The sequence below is a fragment of the Haliotis rufescens genome, unplaced genomic scaffold (assembly GCF_023055435.1).
Source record: "Haliotis rufescens isolate VD_foot unplaced genomic scaffold, xgHalRufe1.0.p SCAF_127, whole genome shotgun sequence".
Lineage (NCBI taxonomy): Eukaryota > Metazoa > Mollusca > Gastropoda > Lepetellida > Haliotidae > Haliotis > Haliotis rufescens.
The window spans coordinates 133534-152722 of NW_025963810.1; the positions used below are offsets into that span (position 1 = coordinate 133534).

Consider the following 19189-nt stretch of genomic DNA (forward strand, 5'->3'; position numbering starts at 1 on the left):
TTAACTCATTTAGACATCATGAATTGTATTGTAGGGCATTGTTTTCATGCAGGTATTGTTGCAGCCCTTTACAGGTCCATGCAGTTACCAGAGTAAGGTACATGGCACAGATAAGGTACAAACGTTGTAAGAATGCTGACCACTCAAAACCTGGTGAATTTCTAATACTTCTACTGTGTATCCTTTTATAGATTTGTTGCAGTGTCTACTGGGGTGTGTCATTTAATTAGAATAAGAAAATAAATCATATTTTGAAGTTTTTAAAGAACAAAGACTCTATAACACCCATAGACTGATATTGTAAAAAGTTTCATGGAGAAGTACATAACAGTACTGAGGTAGAACTGTTAAAATTGCTTCCATTTAATTCAAGTGTAAATTTATAAAATTTATATAAAACAATTTTGGGGGAATGAATAGCTAAAGGCCTATCTTCACTATAGGGTGAATGTGCTTACCAAGCTTATGAAAGACTCTAAAGTAATTTTCCAGTTCTTTCCAGAAATGAAACCCACTGCTTTCATTCAGTTCGGGTACTAAGTCAAAATGTATAAGATATATAATTTTGTTTATAGATAACAAGAATTATCACAAATAGCGAAAGACACATCTACACAATATGGTGAATGTGTGTACCAAGATTCATGAAGATATCTTGAAAAGTTTTCTTCGAGTTCTGCTCTGGTAAACCCCACTGCTTCCATTCAGTTCAGGGACTAAGTCCAAATTTCAACACTTTATACAAAATAAAAGAAAATAATTGTAGGGGCGGGGGATAATAACTGTCATCGGGTCCTGTAAACCTGTGCAATAATGACAGATGTGACAAGTAGAGGCATGCACATTGTACTATTTCAATTGAAAGATATTAGAAGTAATGATATGTTTAGAATATGAGGTAAAACTACATGTGAAGTGGAAGTGATCAGATGACAGAATCATCTATCTTGATGGACTGCAAAGACATGGTATTTGTAATGTATTTGGTGTTTTGATAATTTCCCCCCACCCAAACTAAGTGCACATGTGGATATAGAAACGAGATCAGTGTGTCCATCTGTCACATTTTGTATCCAGAGCATAACTTATCAGTGTTCAATATTTCCTCATAAAAGTTTGTACGAACATCAGGCACCCTCACAATTGGCGCCTTTTCCCATGCTGGAATGTTTATAATATTTCTTTTGCATTTTCGTGGCAACACGTTGGTTCAAATGAGGGTGGGGTTCGTTTCCAGAGCACAATTCATAAACCAGTGCAACTTTCTAATGAAACTTTGTATACACATCAGGCAGGCTGTGAACTGGTCCCTGTGGCTATTCAGTTTTTTGGTAGACTTTTTATATTTTGCATTTCTTAGAAAATACCAATTTGGACAAATAAGCAAACCAGTTATCAAAGATGATACAACTCATGTTGCTACTGCAGGTTGAAATAGGTCTCCAGCAATACATGCTTGAGGTGACTAAATTGATCAGGTGGTTGGGGAACTTGGTTTTTGTATGACATGGTACCCAGACAGTGTTGGATGTTGCTCACCGGTATACTGCAGTGTCAACTAAAAGAAAAGGCATCATACTTAAAATCGGGAACATACATAAGTTTATGTGTTTGATGTTGTTGAATTTTGAAAGTATTATCTAGATCACAGCAAATGTAATTATATGCCATTACTAATTCACCACTTTGCAAGGTATTGAAATAATTTGGTGTAGTCATTAATTGTTATGTCAGTTGTACTCAAATCTTTAGGATTAATGAGGTATATGATACTTCCTGTGATGTTATGCATTACTTATAAAGGACATTCATTAGTTTGTCTTCTTGGAACTAAAGCTAACATTGACACAGGAGGTTCAGTGGTATACAATACACAACTGATCAAGGGTCAGGAATCAAACTGCAGACAATGGTTGATGAAACATTTGTTTATTTTCAGTTCAGTTCAGTTCCTTAACCAGTTAAATTGGTCACTCTATTACATACCCTGAACATTGGTGATATGTGGGTATGTGCAGATGAAGGCATAAATGTTATATGTTTTCATATATTTTTCTAACAGATGCACTGCCAGATGCAAGAGAAGAGGGTAGAAAGCCACTCAAAAGGGGAAAAACACAGGATGAAAAAGGTATTACAATTTGAGACACCTCTTAGGAATTTTCTAGAATGGTAAGTCTCCAAAACATTAGGCATATGCATGAATGCATGCATGCATGCACAATAAGAAGGGTAATCTATACTTGTAAAAATTGTCCACCTTTCAGAGTACATTTACACTTATCGAACACTTCAACTGAATAAATGTTTCCAAAATAAAATGAATGTAAAGCATTACTTTATGCTGAAGGTATATGCTTGCACTTGGTGATGTATGTTTGTACTTTTAAGGAAAGGGAGAACAACGGGCTCAAACCAAGAGGGGGGACAATACAGAAACAAAAGGTAATATCTGAATACAGTAGGGTACGATCAACAAGACTGATAAATCCTAGATGAATTATTATATCTGTTGGAAGAGGAGTACACAAATGCTCCATATAATGTTGTGTCAGTTGCTCATATGTCTTCCTGTATATCATGCACATCTGAAATTGTTCGTTGTCTCAGCTGATAAAGCACATGTATTGCAGAACATTAGAGTTGTTTCCATAACAAAATGATACTGAGAGATATATTACAGGTCAATTTGTGTTACCTATTATAATGTGTCTATGCAGGACGCAAGAAGACTCCAATTATGAAAGAACTGGAGATGGAGGCCTCATTCTATGACCTTGACATTGTGGACAATGAAGGGGCGGGTAACTGCATGTTTATTGCATTGGCTCAACACCTTCAAATACATGACATTGACATAACCAGCCATAAACATCTGCGATAAAAGGATGTGCAATATGTGCAGGTAAGGAAACAATAATGCATACTTTCAATTTTCTTAGGGTAGGAATTTGATATAGTGAATATAATGTGAAAGCCTAATTGGGCTGAAGCCATGTCCTATTTGTTTGGAATCATGTTGTTCTCAGAAATCAGTGGACCAGCTGAAATTTGGCGTGCATGTTTGTTCAGATTATTACACCTCAATGGATTAAAAAAGTTTAAATTTGTAATCATTATGAACATATATATGGAGTAAGAATGTATTTTTCAGTAGTACATTTGATTTGGTGAATTTAAATTTTGATCAAGTAATGGATTACACATACCCAACTTTTTCTGGTGTTACTTACTTTTTGGCTTATGGGACGAAGCTTCAAGGCTTATGAAGCAAAAGTTTGCCTGAATGGTACTAGTTATTATTGTCTCTCAAAAGTACTCACATATTTTGCATCCGATGTTAAATATGTCAACGACAGTTTACTCTCAACCTCTTTTCCCCAGAATTTATTTTCATTCATTCTTCTGACGTTAAGTGAGCTAGAGAGTCGCGGGGTTCTATTGGTGGTGCCCTTGACATTGATGAAACTTCTTTATTTAAAACAAGATAAACAAATGGTTGTCATAATGAAGGAAACATCCCTCAGGCCAGCCTAGTAGGGGTATATTGTAAGCCCAGTATTCGAGGTCAGAGAGGTTGGGTTTAATTCTTTTTTCGATTTCTTTCAGTAATGTTGATGACATCCAGAAGGAAATGTCGTCATCGAATTTGGCTGTTGTTATGTTTGTAGGTAATCTGGGGAAAATGTCATCAATCATAAGATTAAATAGTGTTGGCGATAGGATGCTTTACTGTGGGTTGCCTATTTTGGTATTTAGGTAGTGTTTTTATTGTGTTTTGTAGTTGTTTTGTGTGGTTGGTGGAGCTACTTGCAGCCGAGAAGTGGGCAGCCATGGCGTTAGCCTCTTCTTTATCTGTATTTAGGTTCGGGATATTGGGCGTTGTGAAGGTTCTAGCATTTCCTTTTTTAGCTTTAATTTTTTTCCATAATATTTAAGTATTTTGTTTGCCAATTTTCAAATTGCTAGAAACGGTTTTCAAGTGTTTCTTTTTGGCTGCCCTCATTAGTTCTTTAGTTGAATTTCTTAGGGTTTTTTTGCCATATGGAGTTTGGTAATGTCATGTTTTGCTTTATTGAGTGCTTTTTTCTGAGTTTTCTAGATTTGATAATTTCCGAGCTCCACCGTGGGACAGGTGTATGTGTTAGTTATATTTTTGTTGTGGGAATGCATTTAACATGTTGAAGTGCTATGAGTTTGGTGAGGGAGAATTTGGAATTGATTGTGCTATTGATAAAGAAATTTTGATGGGGTAGTGGTCGCTACCCCAGGTATCTGAATGGGTTTCTCAGCTGAGCTTTGAAATAAATTGGGGGTAGAAATAGATAGGTCGACTGCTGTTTGGGTTTGGAGATGGCTGGTAGGGAATCTAGTGGGTTGGTTGTTAGACATTTAGACAAATGAGGTTTTTGGCGTCAATCCTGTCCATAATATGTTTGCCGTGCTTATCTGTATAATTTGTGGTGCCCCAAAGTGGGTGGTGAGCGTTGAAATCACCTAAAAATGGGCTGTTTGGGTATATGAATTTGGATGGTCTTTCGAGATATTCTCGTGTAAATGGCTTAGTTGTAGTATGGTAGCTGTAAATAATGGTTATGTCGTTATATTTGTTGTTGTTTTTATTGCCAGGACGTCTAAGTTAGGCATAGGTATGGTAATTTCTTCGCAATTTAATTCTGATTTAATGAATAGTCCCAGGCCTCCATGTGGTGGTCCTGGAATATTTCATGGTCGGGGTCTATCTTGATGAAGGAAATGGTAACCTGGCTATTTGAAGGCTTTTTTGGTGAGATTTTGGTTTCTTGTACTGCTATTATAAGTTGGTTAATTTTGTTACGGGCAATGAGGGCCTTAAGTTCATGCCCCTCTGAGGTGAGTTCATGCCCCTTTGAGGTGAGTTCATGCCCCTCTGAGGTGAGTTCATGCCCCTCTGAGGTGAGTTCATGCCCCTCTGAGGTGAGTCCATGCCCCTCTGAGGTGAGCTCATGCCCCTCTGAGGTGAGTTCATGCCCCTCTGAGGTGAGTCCATGCCCCTCTGAGGTGAGTCCATGCCCCTCTGAGGTAAGTCCATGCCCCTCTGAGGTGAGTCCATGCCCCTCTGAGGTGAGTCCATGCCCCTCTGAGGTGAGTTCATGCCTCTCTGAGGAAGTGGGAATTTTAGTGAAGGTAGCATGGTGATTGGGACTTAATTTGGAAGAGATATGGGCAGTGGGTGAGATTTATCTTAGTGCTTTTAGGGCTGTCTGAAAGTTTGGAAAAGATTTGTGGTATAGAATGGACACCTGGGCAAGGGTGTGGATTTTCCTGGGTGTGGGTTCTTTAATAAGTTGTGCAGCTGACAGAAATTCGATTGATGAGCTTGTTGGTGTTAGAATGCAGTTTTTTGGGAGTGACTGATTGTGAAGGGGCTGTTCGGAGTGATTGGATTTTTTGTGTGATGAGTTGTTTCCTGCTAGAGTTTGTTTTAAATGTAGGGTGTCGCGTTTTTCTGTGTGTTTGGGTAGATTGGATGGGGTTAGCTGATTTGAACTGTACAGGTTGTGTGGTATGAGAGGGTGGGGGGAACTGCTGTGGTAGGGAGATGGCGGCTGGGGTGGTGGTTGGATGGGGGGTGGTGGTTGGATGGAGGGGGGGGGGGGGGGGGGAGGGCAAGTGAGGGGTGGTGGTAACAGGGGCCTTTCTGGTTTGTGCGTTTGGCCGGCTGGGTGGGGGTACGGCGGGCATGGAGGGAGGGGGGAGGGTCTGGCGAGGTCTGGTAGTGGGGTGTGGGTGTAGGGAGGGGGGTATGTGCCTGGTAGGTTGGGCTGTGTGTGTTGCAGGAGGAAGGGGGTGGAGAAAAGTTGTTTGCATTTGGTTGGGGGAAAGGGCCATGTACACTCAATGGCCCCGTGGCGATATAAGCCGCATTTGTGGCACATGGGCGGTTGTGTGCATGTGGCAGTGTTGTTGTATGAGTGGCAGATGTTGCATTGTTGTGGGTTTTTTCTGATAGAGTTTACTTTATAAGCGAGGACACCATAAACTATGTGTGTGGGTAATGTGATGGACTTGAAAGTTAAAAATACTGTCTGTGTTGTTGTCCTGCCAGGTGTTGGGGTTCTGGTATTTATGTTTTTGTAGTCTGTAATTTGGGGTTGTGTGAGAGTTTGTTTGCTGTGTGGATGTATTCGGATATATCGTCCCGTGTGTCTATGTAGTCAATGTAAACGACCCCTTGAATTTGAGTTAACCATTTTGGTGTTTGCCATGTGATGTTTAAACCGTCGATGATTGGATGTCTGTGTTCTTGGTTGAGTGTGTCTTGTGTTGGGATGTAACTTTAAACCCTCTGCCGCATCTATTGATGAATTTTTGTGTTATTTCATTTTTTTGCAGACAGAGGGCGAACTTGTTGTTTGAAAAGCTGTCATTGAGTGGGGTGGATGAATACAAGGAGGATGTGTTTTTGTTTGGTGGGTGGGGTTTGTTGAGAGCATGATTTTTTGTTTGATGTGTGTAGGGGAGTAGTTTGGGCGTTTTGTAGGTTTGGAGTACGAGGGGTGTTTGGGGCTGTTTTGGGTCGTTTGGTAGGGGGAGGCTGTATGGTTACTGGGGGGGGAGGTGATGTTGCTGTGGGATGGGTGGAAGATTGATTCATCTAGGTCTAGCCCAAAGTCTAAAGGGATGGGGTTAGTGTTGTATGTGGGCGTGAGACCTGGGAAATGTGTATTATTTGAGTGGATGGGTGTAGTGAATAGTGAGTCTGATTGAGGTGAGTCGGGTGTGTGTGAGTTGATGTCATAGTTTGTTTGAGGGTAATGAAATAGTACAAGGCAATACAAAATAAGAACAATCAAAGTTAAGCTTGAAACAAGGGGGACAAAAGATAATATAAATAAAGTTACATTATAGTTTAGAGGGGAGAGGGAGATAGGTGATGAGACTTAGCTAGTTAGCCGTGTGCCTTGCCACTGAAAATGTCCGTGCGGGAGGCGCTATGAATGTGAGAGACAGATTTTAGTGATTTTACAACCGCTTCAGCTGTTGGCTATTTCGCAGTCGATGAATGCTACGAGGCAGAGAACATATATATGTACCTGTGAGAACAATGAAAGTAATAAGATAACAAAGGCGGGAACTTAACAAGGGAAGCCAACAGTTAATTAGCGCTGATAGGTGATTACCAAAGAACAAATGGAAGCCAAAACTTAACCGTATATTAGCTCTGACAGGTAAAAGAATGGAATGGTGCTCATGGGGTACACAGTTCCAGTGACTGTCATGCTCAAGTAACAAAAGTCAGTAGGAGGTGGTCAAAAATGTTTGCCTGGCAGACTGTATGTCATTGTACCCAGTTAATGTCATGGACTGGTTATCTGTCATGTGAGTAAACATCTTCTCCTTCGGGGGTGGTAGGGCAGCCTAGTGGTTAAGCATTCGCTCATCAAGCCAAAGACCCGGTACAATATGTTGAAGCCCCTTTCTGATGTCCCCCGCCGTGATATTGCTAGAATATTGTCAAAACCATACTCACTCACTCTCTCTCTTCTCCTTAGAAACCACATAAACAATGACACTGAAACATCACATACTTGTTCAAATGATGTGTTAACCAAATATTTCAGTAATGCTGTAATTTCTGGTTATATTCCTTGCGTTTCTTTAAATAGTTCTATGTAGCAGAATGACAATGCTTACAGCAAATACTGTTAGATGACTGGCTTTGTTGATGTTTCAAACTGTTGACTACATGTGTTGATGTGTTTGTGAGCTACGGTGTTTAGTCAATTGTTTTTACATAAACATATGTTTTTTCACACTTCAGAGCTGCCACAGATTACCTGATGTATGTTGGGGTTAAGGAAGCGATAATTCTCATTCTGATGGATGTGCTGAATAAAACCTATGAAGAAGTCAATCGTGGGTGTAAATCAACAGAAGTTGATGCCAGTCAAGGGGTGTCCACATCACTGTGGATGACGAATAATGACGGTTTGGTTCACACAGGGAGGATTCAAATGCCTCTGTTATACAGGATGACTGACTTGCTGGATGTGTTGTGATGATTGTGCTTGCACACTGATGTCAACACCCACCTCTTTACAAGAGGTAAACAGATTAAAGTAATTTGATGTATATGAACCATAGTGATATGTCATTTTGTAAAATTAGTATTTCTTTGTGTGACAATGTGTGAATTTATTAAGGCTGGGACGGGTGATTCGTGTACCCGGGTCGGATGGGTACTGAGTAGGACCCGGGTACCCACAGGACTACCCGGACGCGTGGTTAGTGACGTGATGTATTGTTTAATGACAAAAATTATCTAGAACTCTATGCTTACACAACAAGTCACAAATGTCCGCATTTCTTTCTGACTATGCACCCTTTCCTTCTGAGTTTTTTTTTTGGCTGCTGATAGTGAATCCCATTTCTAACTTGTGATCAGAATATGGATGCTATGGATCAGTATTTCGACTTTTAAGAGAGTTTTGACTATATTATTACTCATCTCCCCTCGACCAGAAATGGGATAACGCCTATAAACTCGACAAATAATGGAATCCGAAGTTCACTCGTTCCCGACATGTACATTTAGCGATACGGCTAATTGTGTGAACGAGGACTACTAGATTGGAAGGATATTGTGACTTGATGTAAAGAGATGTATTTAAAAACAACAACACTGTACCAGAGAAACTAGTGATTGTTGTGGGATCAATGACCTAGCCATCGAATTACAGTGGCATTCAGCAAGACGGATACAGATCACTTGTAGCGTTTGTGATAGTGTCTTTGGCAATAATCGTTCTATATCAAAGTGGGGTTTTAGCTCTTCAGTTTAACTGTGTCATATATCACACATGTCATGAACGTGTGTGATGATGACGTGTGTGGTTAACAATAAAATATTTGACTTGGGTTGGATGTCGTTTTGAACGCCGGGTTGGACGCCCCTCTTTGACATTATATTAGTGACTATATATGCTACCTCAAACCGTTTGTGTGAGTGAGTGAGTTGGGCGTAACACCACATTGACTAGTATTTCAGCCTTGTCACCGTGTGTGAGGAGAGCATGTCTGAGCCGTTTACACCATGATGTGAATCAAGGGGATTGTGTATGTTCCAGTCTGAATCATAAATGAAGGATAAAGATAATAATAATCAATGTACTAACTAACAACTTCTGAAAATATGCTTACATTATATATTCGGGAATAAGTTTATTAACCAATTCAGTTAACTATATCATAAGATGACAATGCATTGAAAGTTACGAATGAGTTACGAATTATACCGACACCTCTCGAATAAACCTGGGTCCTGGACGTCAGTTTGATACAATAGTTATTTCAATTGTATTAGACACTTGAAATTACTTGCGAGGTAACAGATGATTGCTTAATTATTTGGTAATTATAATAGTCATATAGTCATATGTGTTATTTTATGTGAATCATTTGATTTTATACAAAATGCAGCATTAATCGCCCCCCCCCCCCCCCCCCCCCCCCCCCCCCCCCCCCCCCCCACACACACACATCCGCCTGCTGTAAGGCTTTTCCTGGAACAACCTTAATATTCAATACAGTTTGTAAGTAGGGATTCCTGTTTTATACTGCCAAGGTGTGTAGCTTATACGTTCTAATTAATTGACGACGTTCGTTTGACCCAGATGTCAAAGTTCAGACATCTCTTGAAGAAGACCAAATACCTTCATGGTTCTTGGAGCTTTAGATTCTTCACAGCAATGACTGCAACTTAATACTCACGTCTCAAACATATATACAACACCAACGTCAGAGAATACCCAGACCCCGCCGAAACAGATATCAGTGGGTGTCAAAGGCAAAACACCGATGGATATTATGTGTATAGATCGATGAAAATCACTTGGTGTTCGCGAAATGGTTAAGCATGTTCTGTCTTGAAGGTAGCACATATTTGCATAAAAAGTAAGTGTCTGTTGTTTGCCTGAGGCAACAACAGCACTCGGTCATGCGACGGCGGCCTGTACATAAACTAGACAATTGTCGTTGAAATTCATACTCTTTATTCCCATTTGGGATTGCATATCACAACAATACATCCCCAATAACAATGAACTGACTCTACAACGCGAGTAACTAAAAAATGGTTAAAGCAAGCATTAAAGCTGTGAATCTTAGCAAGAGAGTCGGTCGCAGTTATAATCCCTGTGAACAAAACGTGCGCCATAATGATAGGTCGCATTGGAGACTTAATTATGTGTTTCTACAATCAGATGAAATACTACGATACTGAAATAGCAAAGTAGGACTTTTGTATTTTGGGAGAATGTAGATATGGTCCGCCAGTCACCAATCGAAGATAATCACCAGAATGATTGAGACGCTTTCAAGAGTATTTCTGCAAAGCTTCACTCGACAGGAATACCAACGGGTGACTCAGGCATGTCAAGGATTATAATCGAGATCAGCATGTCCCTAGGCAGCTAAGGGAGGTAAATCTAGAGAGTGAGTAGCAGGAAATTAGACCATTAACCACAACTGCGACTTTAAAGGTAGCCACTGAAGCTCATTCCAAGCGCTGCTTCATTTCAAAACGTGCCTTTAGACGCTTAACATGAGCAATAAGCGGTAGTATGATACTAGTACTGGTGCAGACAGGGAATTCCAATCTTCATATTTTGGTCACGTGTTACTTACAATCTTCTAGCCGTTGAGTAGATCTCGATGACTTCCTTTAGAGTTGAAATGAGTGAGTGAGTGAGTGAGTATGGTTTTACGCCACCTTTAGCAATATTCCACCAATATATCGGCGGGTAACATCAGAATTGGCTTCACACATTGTACCCATGTCGGGAATCGAACCCGGGTCCACGGCGTGACGAGCGAACGTTTTAACCACTAGGCTACCCGACCGCCCCTGTTAAAATGATACGATGCTTGGATTATAGTTATTCATATTGATGTGACGGTTTTAACTTGTTATTGGACACATTTCTAAACTGATATTACAACATGTGGACACCAAAATAATTAGCAGGTGGAAATTTGTATACCAAGGACGTGTTTGACAAGCTGACAAATAGTTCATCATTCTTTTTCAATTTCAAATTTGCCGCCAAGAAACGTTTGGTGAACTGCCCATGTCTCTCCTTCAATGTCGTCTTGCCCATGAGGAGAAGGTGGCTGTCTGTGTCTATGTGGTCAGAGTTGTACTTCTGGACGCTGTGGACAATGTTCAGGTCGTCGTTTGTGACGACGTCGCTACGTATTGTAAGGAAGGAGTAGATGTAGTACACGCCGTCACGTGGCACATGTAGACGTCCGTTGCTATAGGTAACATTCCCAGTCACGTGTGCCGTCCCATACCCAGGGGAGGAGTCCCACTGTAGATTTTGATCTGATGGGAAGAGAAATAAAGTCATAATTTGTAGACTTTTAATCAGTGTGGTGAGTGAGTGAGTGAGTGAGTGAGTGCGCATTAGATTCTGGCACACAGAGAAATGAAACCCAGAGATTTGAGGCCCTGAACGAGTGGTTGAGTGAGTGAGTGGTTGAGTGGTTGAGTGAGTGAGTGCATTAGATTCTGGCACACAGAGAAATGAGAGTGAGTGGTTGAGTGAGTGAGTGGCTGGGTTAGTTGAGTCAGTAAGTGAGTGAGTGAGTGGGAAAACGGATGGGTGAGTGAGTGGTTAGGTGAGTGGGTTGGTGGATGTTTGAGTTTTGTGTGAATGAGTGAGTTGGTGGGAGGGTCGGTGAGTGGGGGAGAGAGTGGGTGGGTGACTGGTTGGGTGAGTCAGTGAGTGGGTGGTTGTTTGGATTTTGTAGGAATGAGTGAGTTAGTGGGTGGGTCGGTGAGTGGGGGAGAGAGCGGAAGGGTGACTGGGTGGGTGAGTCAGTGAGTGGGTGGATGTTTGGGTTTTGTAGGAATGAGTGAGTTGGTTGGTGGGTCCGTGAGTGGGGGAGAGAGTGGGTGGGTGACTGGGTGAGTGAGTCAGTGGGTGGGTGGTTGTTTGGATTTTGTAGGAATGAGTGAGTTAGTGGGTGGGTCGGTGAGTGGGGGAGAGAGTGGGTGGGTGACTGGGTGGGTGAGTCAGTGGGTGGGTGGTTGTTTGGATTTTGTAGGAATGAGTGAGTTGGTGGGTGGGTCGGTGAGTTGGGGAGAGAGTGGGTGGGTGACTGGGTGGGTGAGTCAGTGGGTGGGTGGTTGTTTGGATTTTGGATGAATGAGTGAGTTGGTGGGTGGGTCGGTGAGTGGGTGAGAGAGCGGAAGGGTGACTGGGTGGGTGAGTCAGTGGGTGGGTGGTTGTTTGGATTTTGGATGAATGAGTGAGTTGGTGGGTGGGTCGGTGAGTGGGTGAGTTGGTGGTTGAGTGAATTGGTGGGTCAGTTGAGTCAGTAAGTAAGGGGGTCGGTGGGTGTGTGGGTGGGTTGGTGGATGTTTGAGTTTTGTGTGAATGAGTGAGTTGGTTGTTGGGTCGGTGAGTGGGTGTTTGGGCTTGGGATGAATGAGTGAGTGGGTAGGTGTGTGAGTGGGGGAGAGAGTAGGAGAGTGGGTGAATCAGTGGGTGGGTGGATGTTTGGGTTTTGTATGAATGATTTGGTGGGTGGGACGGTGAGTGGGGGAGAGAGTGGGAGAGTGGGTGAATCAGTGGGTGGGTGGATGTTTGGGTTTTGTATGAATGATTTGGTGGGTGGGACGGTGAGTGGGGGAGAGAGTGGGAGAGTGGGTGAATCAGTGGGTGGGTGGATGTTTGGGTTTTGTATGAATGATTTGGTGGGTGGGTCGGTGAGTGGGGGAGAGAGTGGGTGGGTTACTGGGTGGGTGAGTCAGTGGGTGGGTGAGTGACTGGGTGGGTCAGTTGGGTCAGTAAGTGAGTGAGTGGGTGGGTTGGTAGGTGAGTGAGTGAATAATGCGGCGGTTGTTTGGGTGAGTGGTTGAGTGGGCCAATGAGTGAGTGAGTGAGATCCTGTCACACAGAGATTTGAGGAGATTCAGATGACACAGCCACCCGGATCAGGCGACAGTGAATACATTATTCCGATTCAGTTGATACTGTGTACTGTACTTAATAACTGAAGCTTTAATACCATACCTAGCGTAAGAACAAGGAGTAAACTTTACCCTGAATACAGTCCCCACTCACAGTAATTGAATAAGAAGTGTTCCACTTCCTTGTAACGATATTCAGATCGCGTGTCAGTTCTGAGAAATCACCTATGCGCCATGGCGTGTGACTTCCTGGTAGCGGTTAAAAGGGTCCACTAACTTAACAACTGTAGGAGATGTTTATATATAGAAGTTTGATCAAATCTTATCTGCGGCTTATTCACAAGTATGTAGCAGGTGTGTTGTTGTGCAGAAGATAGTTGCCGTGAACCCAAACGGAACGCCATTGTGGCTCTGAAGAGTAGGCCTGTTGATGTACCGTAAAAGAGGTCCCTTTTCTACAAATGACCAAATCGTGTTCACTGTTAATAGTGATCATAGTATTTTTCTCTTTGTATACCTTGAAATATACCATTACTTAATTCATGACATTATATTAGTCTCTATATATGCTACCTCAAGCCATTTGTTTGTGAGTGAGTGAGTGAGTGAGTGAGTGGAGGTTAAGGCTTTGTACAGTTGCAACGTCACTCATTATCACGTGGTCTTTAATGTTTAATTCTTCAAGCAGTGTGTGAGTGAGTGAAACATTGGACTAAACGAAGCAAACAGACCTGTGACGCTGTTTGTATCAAGATACAGATGCGCCGCCGGTCTGTCATGGTTGCTGTAAAGGTCACCAATTATCGTGTGGTCTTTAATGTTTAATTCTTCAATCAGTGTGTGAGTGAGTGAAACATTGGACTTAACGAAGCATACAGACCTGTGACGCTGTTTGTATCAAGATACAGATGCGTCGCCGGTCTGTCATGGTTGATGGGAAGGTCACCACCTCTGTTGTCACCGTTGAGGTCATGGTAATATTCTCCGACTACCTAAACGCAAAAGAAATATGTGCAATGATTATTTTACTTACAACATCTTTCATAGATTATAACAGCATAACCGTCCTTCAAAGACATATTTACATGCAGAGCTTTTGAATGTCCTTGGCCTAGAAGACGATTAGCCAGCCACCTGTGGTGCAGAATTATGTTTTCTTGGATATGATTATTTAGAACACTAAAAAAACACTTACAATATTCATATACATCCCGAGACTCTCAGTATTCTCAATACAGCAAAATGAACCTTGACCCAGCATAACGACCTTGACCTGATTCTCCAAAGGTGATCTTGAAAGGTCAGGGACGTTCAGAGAGTCACATGACACACAGACAGAATCAGCAATATCCGGTCGCTTAACCTCGCCTGTAGCAAACGGCGCAGCATGCTCTTTGTGTGTCATCTTGTAGACAATAAATGCACCCAATCCTCCATTTAAAAACATCGATAAAATAAGCACAACAAAACACATGGAAGATGAACACCAGGGTCGGTATTTCTGTGGGCCTTTCTTGTCAATAAAATGGATTTCTTCATAATGCGTTTGAGGAGCAACTTCCATGTTGTGGGTCTGTTTAACGAACACCCCTGCTACAGCCCTGTGTGTACGGTTGGAAGGCTCAACGTCAGTCGGCAGTTACCCGCCAGGGAACCTAGTGTGACAGCCCTGTGTGTACGGTTGGAAGGCTTAACGTCAGTCGGCAGTTACCCGCCAGGGAACCTAGTGTGACAGCCCTGTGTGTACGGTTGGAAGGCTTAACGTCAGTCGGCAGTTACCCGCCAGGGAACCTAGTGTGACAGCCCTGTGTGTACGGTTGGAAGGCTTAACGTCAGTCGGCAGTTACCCGTCAGGGAACCTAGTGTGACAGCCCTGTGTGTACGGTTGGAAGGCTGAACGTCAGTCGGCAGTTACCCGCCAGGGAACCTAGTGTGACAGCCCTGTGTGTACGGTTGGAAGGCTGAACGTCAGTCGGCAGTTACCCGTCAGGGAACCTAGTGTGACAGCCCTGTGTGTACGGTTGGAAGGCTCAACGTCAGTCGGCAGTTACCCGTCAGGGAACCTAGTGTGACAGCCCTGTTTGTACGGTTGGAAGGCTCAACGTCACTCGGCAGTTACCCGCCAGGGAACCTAGTGTGACAGCCCTGTGTGTACGGTTGGAAGGCTTAACGTCAGTCGGCAGTTACCCGTCAGGGAACCTAGTGTGACAGCCCTGTGTGTACGGTTGGAAGGCTGAACGTCAGTCGGCAGTTACCCGTCAGGGAACCTAGTGTGACAGCCCTGTGTGTACGGTTGGAAGGCTTAACGTCAGTCGGCAGTTACCCGCCAGGGAACCTAGTGTGACAGCCCTGTGTCTACGGTTGGAAGGCTCAACGTCACTCGGCAGTTACCCGCCAGGGAACCTAGTGTGACTCAACATGGTTTGTCCAGGAACAACGTCCTGGTTTATTAATAGCACCAAGGCAGGTAAACCGAGAGACAGACAGGTGTTGCATAGGGCCTATTTAGAGTTCGTAAGATGCCCAAGTCTAGATTACAACAGAGTACACTGAAACGTACACTCCATTATCACCGTAAAGTAAATTGTAAGTGTTATTTTCAAGATCCATCATGAACTCGTCACACGGGACACGGGACACGGGAATTTCAACCTCTTTGTATCTCACCTGTGCTAAGGGAGGCAACTCTAGGACTACTATCTTGTTAATGTATGTTGTCAAGGCACTGACGGAATTGCGGTGGGGGGTAGGGTTGAGTTAACGCATGTTGTCAGGGCAACACCGTCATTGCCGTGGGGGGTAGGGTTGAGTTAACGCATGTTGTCAGGGCAACACCGTCATTGCCGTGGGGGGTAGGGTTGAGTTAACGCATGTTGTCAGGGCACCACCGTCATTGCGGTGGGGGGTAGGGTTGAGTTAACGCATGTTGTCAGGGCAACACCGTCATTGCGGTGGGGGGTAGGGTTGAGTTAACGCATGTTGTCAGGGCACCACCGTCATTGCGGTGGGGGGTAGGGTTGAGTTAACGCATGTTGTCAGGGCAACACCGTCATTGCGGTGGGGGGTAGGGTTGAGTTAACGCATGTTGTCAGGGCAACACCGTCATTGCGGTGGGGGGTAGGGTTGAGTTAACGCATGTTGTCAGGGCAACACCGTCATTGCCGTGGGGGGTAGGGTTGAGTTAACGCATGTTGTCAGGGCACCACCGTCATTGCCGTGGGGGGTAGGGTTGAGTTAACGCATGTTGTCAGGGCACCACCGTCATTGCCGTGGGGGGTAGGGTTGAGTTAACGCATGTTGTCAGGGCAACACCGTCATTGCGGTGGGGGGCAGGACTGAGCTGTAGCTCGCCACGCCTAGGACCGGGTTCGATTCCCTTGGAGTCTTCCACCGTTATGCGGCTGATTTTGGTGATAACACTACTCCTATTAATTATGATGATAACAACAATGACACTATCACTACTACTACTACTACTACTACTACTACTATTACTACTACTATTACTGTCACTACCACTACTACTACTACTATTACTACTATTAGTGTTACTACTACTACTACTACTACTATTACTGTCACTACTACTACTACTACTACTACTACTACTGTTACTACTACTACTGCTACTAATAATAATAACAATAACACAAATAATGGCGTGGCTCGATCCTGTTATTACTTCGTCTTCGCCATGTTTGTGGTTTTGGATCAGAGGTCTATCCATGGCACGACACAGAATATGTAGAGGGCGTCATGGAAAATGACAATTATATAATTTTTTGGAATAGACCCAAACCTGACCTTGTCCTTTTTGTTAAATACAACCAAATCATTTACATTATTAAATTCACTGTCCCTTTTGACACTAAAGTGGTTGACAGCGGCCTGTAGCAAACGATTTTGGACCAGGCAATCCAGTGATTGACATCATGAGCAATGATCCAAGCTACGGGATACTGTGACATGCATCAACCAAGTCAGCGAGCCTTACCACCCGATCCCGTTAGTCGCCTCTCACGGCAAGCATGGGTTCCTGAAGTGAGTGAGTGAGTGAATATGGTTTTACGCCGCTTTTAGCAATAATCCAGCAATATCACAGCGGGGGACACCAGAAATGGGCTTCACACACTGTACTCATGCAGGAATCGAACCGAGCGAACGCTTTAACCACTAAGCTACCCCGCCGCGTCAGGTTGCTGAGGACCAATCCTAACCCGGATATTCCACGGGACACGCTGTGGGGTTGTTGGTTTGTTGTTTAACGCCGCACTCAGCAATAGTCCAGCTATATGACGTCGGTCTGTAAATAATCGAGTCTGGACCAGATAATCCAGTGATTAATATCATGAGCATCGATCCATGCAATTGGGATCAACCTAGTCAGCGAGTCTGACCACCCGATCCCGTTAGTCACCTTTTACGGCAAGCATAAGTCACCTTTTACGGCAAGCATGGGTTGCTGAAGACCTCTTCTACCCGGAATCACACGCTGTAAGGCGATGATGGCACACATTGTGAGCACCGGAACCTCATTAGTTTTACACGACAAGCACTGGCCACTGGAGACTCCTTCTGCTCCTGAGTTCCCCTGGGTAGCTTGGCTTGGAAGCCTGGAACATCCCAGTACTTGTAATGACGATACAACAACACTATCCTCTTACCCCTAGAAAAGCATTTCCTCTGAAAATTGATCGGAGAAATATCATCAGGGAGAAGGTTCAAACGTTTCTTCCGGGCCATATCAAGGCTCAAATCGTTTAACAAGGCGGACTTCAATTTTCTAAACTGATTGGTGTATCTTGCGATCGCAAGTGTTGTAAATTTATTCCTGTTAGAAAACACACGAGGGTATCTTTCCATGTCAGTGAGTGAGTATGTTTTACGCCGCTTTTAGCAATATTCCAGCAATATCACGGCGGGGGACACCAGAAATGGGCTTCACACATTGTAGCCATGTCGGGAATCGAACCCGGGTCTTCGGCGTGGCGAGTGAACGCTTTAACCACTAGGCTACCCGACCGCCCCCTTTCCATGTCAGATATTGTGGACACGTGTTTCCAGTATGGTTAAATTCTTGCTGTCAAAACTGTTTGAGAGGGCGACTTGCTTGTCCATTGTCCACCGGAGGCCTCTTGGATGAAATCTCGCTGAGAAACATTCATTCTGAACCGTGTGTCGCCAACTTCTATTTTAACAAATTTCTCCACGTTTACAAATGGTAATTCTGATGAATTCCAAAGAGTCCTCGTCATACTGTGTTCTCGTCATACTGAGTTTTTGTCGTACTGAGTTCTCGTCATACTGAGTTCTCGCCATATTGAGTTTTTATCATACTGAGTTCTCGTCATGCTGAGTTTTTGTCATGCTGAGTTCTCGTCATACTGAGTTTTGTCATACTTTGCATTTGAGAACAATAACGTGAACAGTGATGTATGTATGTACGTTTGTTTGTTTGTTTTTTAACGCCGCACTCAGCAATATTCCAGCTCTATAGATGACGGCGGTCTGTAAATAATCGAGTCTGGGCCAGACAATACAGTGATAGATATCATGAGCATCGACCCACGCAATTGGGATACGATGACATGCATCAACCAAGTCAGCGAGCCTCACCGCCCGATCCAGTTAGTCGCCTCTTGCTACAAGCACAGACGCCTTTCAGGGCGGGCATGGCAAGCATGCTGAAGACCTGTTCCACCCGGATCTTCACGGGTCTTAAATGTATGTACTAAATGTTGCATGCGTCATGCCATACTCATGATTAAAACACATCTGTGACGTCATTCTATTGTTTGAACGCTCCATTATTTTTCAGGAATGGAGAGTTGCTTGTCAACTGTACATTATCTTGAAGCAGCGTTTGATTTTTTCAAATATTTTCAACTACAGAATAGTTTGTCAAAGTGTAAAAGTAGGGATCAGTTTTAAGTAGGGGAATATCCTCGTAACTCTCCATTCCTTAAAAATAATGGGCCTCTGTTCCATTATTTTTAAGGAATGGAGAGTTACTCGGACATTCCCCTATACGTAATTATTGCCTTTCACGCCCCGACAGCAAATTTACAGTCACACCACGATAACATGTAAATAATCGGGGACATGTTTTGTTTGTTTGTTTGTTTGTTGTCTCAGGAATACTGAGACCTGCATCACTTCGGGCGTTCCTCCCACATTAAGCTGACACGTCGGGATATCCTGTGATACAATCTTCACTTTTAGATAGGT

General features: G+C 43.3%; 1 protein-coding gene across 1 annotated transcript; it reads right to left on the reverse strand.

Moving 5' to 3' along the window:
• Window positions 1-10926: 10926 nt before the first annotated feature.
• On the reverse strand, window positions 10927-14994 carry LOC125378563. The gene is made up of 3 exons (XM_048394007.1): window positions 14157-14994; window positions 13842-13953; window positions 10927-11368 (listed from the first exon to the last, which is right to left on the reverse strand). The coding sequence occupies exons 1-3, from the start codon at window positions 14523-14525 to the stop codon at window positions 10977-10979; spliced, it is 873 nt and encodes a 290-aa protein (XP_048249964.1). The 5' UTR covers window positions 14526-14994; the 3' UTR covers window positions 10927-10976.
• Window positions 14995-19189: the final 4195 nt, after the last annotated feature.

What these genes read in the sequence shown, in the direction of transcription:
- LOC125378563 (XM_048394007.1), bottom strand. Translation starts at nt 14,525, where the DNA reads ATGGAAGTTGCTCCTCAAACGCATTATGAAGAAATCCATTTTATTGAC. An exon ending in TCGGGATGTATATGAATATT is followed by an intron (nt 13,954 to 14,156) that starts GTAAGTGTTTTT and finishes TTTTGCGTTTAG; the next exon opens with GTAGTCGGAGAATATTACCA. An exon ending in TGATACAAACAGCGTCACAG is followed by an intron (nt 11,369 to 13,841) that starts GTCTGTATGCTT and finishes TCTTCCCATCAG; the next exon opens with ATCAAAATCTACAGTGGGAC.